Below are 6027 nucleotides of genomic sequence, written 5' to 3' on the forward strand. Positions count from 1 at the left end.
CAAATTAATTTTTTTAACACATAACTAATAATATTATAATGAATTAATTAAAAATTTTTGAAAAAAAAAATGTTTAGTGCAATATAATTCGAATAGAGTGAATTCAAATTCTATATATAGAAATTTGTGTGTAAATCGAATAAGGGTGAGTTGATTTATCTAAGAAACACTCATTTGATTTATTACTATGAACAACATGCATGCATAAATTGAATCAGCTCAATTTGATTTATTTAAAATTCCAATAAATTAACTCATCCTCATTCTATTTATTACCAATCTCTTTAAATCGAATATAACTCATTCGATTTATATAAAAATGTGGTTATAGAAGATGCAAGTAATATTTTCAATTTTAGGAAATCTACTTAATTTCTTTCTTCAGCCGGTTTAATTACGTTTTTTTACCCAAAAAAATTACAAGTAATGAATTATCATTATTATTATTATTATTAACTTTCTGTCATATAGTCGTACCATCCATGATGTATTATGTCCACGCTTCTGAAGCCTGCACTTAATGAAAAGAGATAAGAGAGATGCTGCAGCTGTATGCATGTATGTACTTGTTTACTTGATTCATTGAAATTTTTCTGTCAAGTTAAAGTTGAAAAGTTACAGCTTTTATCCTGGATCTGTGGTTTCTAATGCCAGGGTCATAGAAGACAAGAAGACGTGTATTTAATTGCTTTACAGCATGCTGTATAGATATATGCATTCATCAATTCGGATTTTAAAAAGGCAAAGCTTAGAAGAAAAATTCAAAAAGGTAACAGAAAAAAAAAATGTGTGGGAAAAATGGGCCAAGACTTTGCAGACACGCAGGCTATGTTACCTAAGAAACACAGATTTGATGTGTCCAATTAGATTTAGCACATACGTGTCACTGTACATGCTGATGTCTCTTACCCACTTTTTCGTCCTTTCTTTTTCTTTTTTATTTTTCCTTTGTTTTTCGGTTGAGAATGTTAGTTGCAAATTCTAGTATTTAGATTTTAGATTTTGTTAGATAAATAATAATTTTTGTAAATAATAAATAATAGATTTTAGAATTGATCCAATAAAATAAAAAAAATATTCTATCTCTAAATTACTTCTTAAATTTTAATATTAGGATAATCATCTGCACATCTAGTAAATTGAATATCCAACTATTATTAACTGTGTATGAGTAAATCGATCAAAAAAAATAACTATCCAATTAAAAATAATTAACATAATCATCTGCATATCTATTAAATTGAACATCTAATATATCTATTATTCATATTATTTAATATTCTCATTATCTACCTATACTTTTTCTTACATTGTATATCATGATTAATCAGTTAATGACTTAATGTGCGTAGATAATTAAACAAATTACACATTTTCATGATTGGTTTGATACTAGATACTAATATTATAGCAATTAATTTCTCCAAACAACTTAACAAGTTTTTAAATAAGTTTATTATAAAGTTTATATAAGACAATTTTTTATTGGGTTTCAATTTTAAATATTTTTTAATTAAGTTTTGAATATTTTTGTTTTAAAAATTTTAGATATTTTTTTACATTAAATATTGACCGCAATAGTAGTTGTGTTTCCAATACTTTATTGATATTTTATTAGATTCACTAAAATTTTCATTATTTTTGGTTCATAATTTTCAAAATATTTGTTCATATAAATTCCTTATTATTTACATTCTTATCAAAAAACATATCTCACATAAAGGGAAAAACAAGAAGAAAGAAATATCCATCATGTATCCACAAAAAGGGAAATTGTATCCAATAAGATTAGGCATTGCCTCTTGTTTCGATCCGAATCACTTCACACATGCTTCACATTTAGACTCTTCCATCACATGCTAGTGCTACCTAGTAACTTCCAATTCCCAACAACCCAAAATGAAAAATACCAAACTCATTGAGAAACTTTGGTTAATTATTCTTTAGCTCCAACCAAACGATCTATCTGACTCTGAGTGTTAGAAAAGCAAAAAAATACAATACCATGGAAGAAGGAAGAATCAATATTCCTAGCATACCCTCAAGAAGAGAAGCTTCTCCTTACCAAGATGATTATTCAACAAGAGAGGTTCCTTGTTCTTTTCAACATCATAGTAGTGTGGAAGGTAACATTAATAATAATAATAATAATAATAGTAATATTGATGTGTCAATGTTTTCATATGCACGATGTTATTGTTACTATTTAATGGAAGCTATGCCTCAGCCAGGACCAACATGGTCAACAACTGATCCTTGTGTAATGGCTGAGCCGCCATCATCATCATTATCATCTTCCTCTGTAATAACCATTGAAGACTACAATAAGAATAATAGTTCATATTCTTCTTGGTGGATGGGATTTCTTGATGATTTAGATGGGAAGAACATGAACATTATTGATAATAATGAGGAAACATCATTGGATTGTTACCCTTTTGTGGATAATAATTCTAAGGATGGGATTTGTTATGAATCACAATCTTTGGTGGATGCAATAGATCTTAGTTGTTGCTACGCAGATGATTGGTTGATGGTTCCAACAATGGAGAAGGACTGGGGAGAAATAGTATAGAAATTTACTATTTTTATCCTTATCTTTTTTTTTTTTTTTTTTCTTTGTAAAAAAATATTTTGCACAATATGATCAACAAATTCATGTTCTTCTTGTATAAGAATATTGATAGAAATGTTAGTTATTTTGGTCACTTATCTTTTTTATAAATTTTTTATTTTTATCTTCTTTTTAACTTGTACTTTTACACTTTGCTATCCCTTGTCTTAATTTCTAGGTTGAAATCCAAATAAATCGTCGTCCCTCCCACATTTTGAAAATTCGATTACTTTTTTTTTTCCTTTCAGATTCATGAAGAAAGAAATGGGTTTGAGGATGTTTGCTCTTAAACCCTGCTTTTATGTGTAAGTTTAAATAACAAGCCAATGTTTACGGCGAACAGAGGAGTTGTACTCAGTGATAAATGTTCGAATAAAAAGATGTGATTTTTTGGGTTCTTTCTATTGCTGTAAGAGCTCCTTTAACATAAAAAATTAGAGGTGAATTATACTATACAGATCAGTTTGTATAGAGAAAATGATATTTCTTCTGTAAGAATGCTTGGCCTACACGTGAAATTAGGGCTGGTAATATATACTCTACCTGCGGGTATTCAATCCGGACCAACCTGTTCGAGTAGGATTGTCTACTCTATCCGTTACGGGTAGGATAGGGTAGGGTACGAATTTGCCTGCGGGTTGGGTAGGGTACGGGTTTAGGATATACCCAACCCTACTCTACCTGCACCCCTAATATATATATATTAAAGGGCGAAAGGTAGAGAAAGACTTAAGAAGACCATCCATGAGGTGGTCAAACGAGATCTACATGTAAACGGTCTCTCTGTAGACATGATACATGACAGAGCACAATGGTGTCGTTTGATTCATGTAGCCGACCCCACTTAGTGGGACAAAGTTTTGTTGTTGTTGTTTTTGTATATATATATATATATATATATATATATATATATATATATATATATATATATATATATATATATATATATATAAGTTATGTATGTAGTGAAGAAAGTGAGTGTTGAACTCACAATCTTCCTCTTATAAAAACTTGAAATAACCACTAAACTAGTTGATGATCATATTATTTGTAATTTTATGTTGGATTTCTTTAAAATTTTATTATTTTTAATTTTAATTTAAACTTAGTTTTTTATTTTCTGTTTTATACTACAACAATATAGACAATTTTTAAGGATTATTATGTGTAAAAAAAATTAAAATTCGTCAAAAAATATAAATCTTGACACTATTTTAACTATGAAAATATGTTAATAAAAGTTTTGTCAAAAATAGTATTTTTAACATATAAGTAATTGTAAAAAAAGTTTAAATCTTATTTTGATAAATATTGACCATCAAAAATAATTTGTTAGAAAAATTTGAGAATATATTTTTTGTGATACTTATTAACCGTAAAAAATACTATTTATTTTGACACTTATTGACCATAAAAAATTCTCAACAAAAAGTTTTTAACAAAGAATGAGATGAGATCTTGAAACTGAAGAATAAACTGTGATTTTGAAGATGAAGAATGAGTAGTATGATCCCAAACTAAGAGCAGTGTGATGCCAAAATTGATGGAGTTCAACGAAAAAAAAGAATAATGGAATATGTTGAAAACAAATGAGTGTCTGTTGTAAAATAACTAAATAAATAAATAGGGAAGAGGTAACAAATATAAAATATGGAAATATAATTACATAACTCTACTAGTAATATTCACTAGAATTACTATATCAATATAATGGATATAATTAATATATTTAATTATATTATAATAAAGTATATAAGAGAGAGAATAATATGAAAGAGAGAATGAAGAATATTTGCTATTCTTATTATTGTTGTAGTGTGTTTCATCTAGAGGCTTAAGCCTCTATTTATAATGAAACATTTTCAAACTACATTTAATAGAGTCATCCTTAGTAAAGAGAGTTTCATTGGAAATGGACATCCACATCAGTACTTATCACAACACTCCCCCTTGGATGACCATTTAGGATTATTGCCTCGTTAAAATCTTACTAAAGAAAAATTCATTGGGAAAAAACCTTAGTGAAGGAAAAAGAGTACAATATCCTCTAGTGATAGGGACTGCCTCATTAAAAACCTTGTCAAAAAAAATCCAATGGGAAAAAACCTGACCAAGGAAAAAAGAGTGCAGTCTCCCCCTCTTGCCGACATTATTTTATATCTCAAAATTGGCGCATCCCAATCTGATGTACCAATCTTTCAAAAGAAGATTTTGGGAGTGACTTTGTGAATAAATCTGCCAGATTATCACTTGAGCGGATCTGTTGGATATCAATTGTCCCTTGATTTTAAAGATCATGAGTGAAGAAGAATTTGGGAGAAATATACTTTGTTCTATCACCTTTGATGTATCTGCCTTTAAGTTGAGCAATGCATGTTGTATTATCTTCAAACAGGATAGTTGGAGCTATCTTCTGATCAATTAGTCCACATGATGACAGAATATATTGGATCACACTCCTCAGCCAAAAACACTCGCGACTAGCTTCATGTATCGCTAGTATTTCAGCATGATTAGAAGATGTTGCTGCAATCGTTTTTTTCATGGACCTCCATGATATAGCTGTACCACCATATGTGAATAGGTATCCTGTTTGAGATCTCCCTTTATGTGGATCAGACAAGTATCCAGCATCTACATAGCCAACTAGTTGTGACTTGGATCCATAGGGATAAAATAATCTCATATCAACTGTTCCATAAAGATATTGAAAAATTTGCTTGATTCCACTCCAATGTCTTCTGGTTGGAGAGGAACTATACCTTACTAGTAAATTCACCGCGAATGATATGTCAGGTCGCGTATTATTAGCAAGATACATTAGCGCTCCAATGGTACTAAGATATGGTACTTCTGGACCAAGGATATCTTCATTCTCTTCTTTAGGACGGAATTGATCATTCTCCACATCCAAAGATCTTACGATCATTAGGGTACTTAAGGGATGTGACTTATCCATATAAAATCTTTTCAAGATTTTCTCTGTGTATGTTGTTTGATGAATAAAGATCCCATTTTTATATGCTCGATCTGCAGGCCGAGACAAAATTTAGTTCTTCCAAGATCTTTCATCTCAAACTCTTATTTTAGAGTTTGTATAATTGTTGGAATCTCTTCAGGAGTTCTAACGATATTTAAATCATCAACGTACACAACAATTATAATGAACCCAGATGCAGATTTTTTTATGAAAATGCATGGACATATATCAACATTCTTGAATCCATTGGCCAGATACTCAGTAAGACGATTATACTACATTCGTCCAGATTGATTCAGACCATATAAAGATCTTTGCAATTTGACTGAGTATAACCCTTGCGAATATTCATTGGATGATTTAGATATCTTTAATCCTACAGGGACTTTCATATAGATATCACGATCTAATGAGCCGTACAAATAGACTGTTA

General features: G+C 29.7%; 1 protein-coding gene across 1 annotated transcript; it reads left to right on the forward strand.

Annotated features, from left to right (window-relative positions):
- On the forward strand, positions 1719-2611 carry LOC110271167. The gene is made up of 2 exons (XM_021121467.1): positions 1719-2126; positions 2228-2611. Exons 1-2 carry the CDS (start codon positions 2070-2072, stop codon positions 2573-2575), a joined length of 405 nt encoding a protein of 134 aa, XP_020977126.1. The 5' UTR covers positions 1719-2069; the 3' UTR covers positions 2576-2611.

Source organism: Arachis ipaensis, chromosome B04 (assembly GCF_000816755.2).
Source record: "Arachis ipaensis cultivar K30076 chromosome B04, Araip1.1, whole genome shotgun sequence".
NCBI classification, from domain to species: domain Eukaryota; kingdom Viridiplantae; phylum Streptophyta; class Magnoliopsida; order Fabales; family Fabaceae; genus Arachis; species Arachis ipaensis.

Coding starts and splice junctions, on each gene's coding strand:
- LOC110271167 (XM_021121467.1), top strand. CDS start 2,070: ATGATTATTCAACAAGAGAGGTTCCTTGTTCTTTTCAACATCATAGTA. Junction 2,127..2,227: donor ACATCATAGTAGTGTGGAAG/GTAACATTAATA, acceptor GCTATGCCTCAG/CCAGGACCAACATGGTCAAC.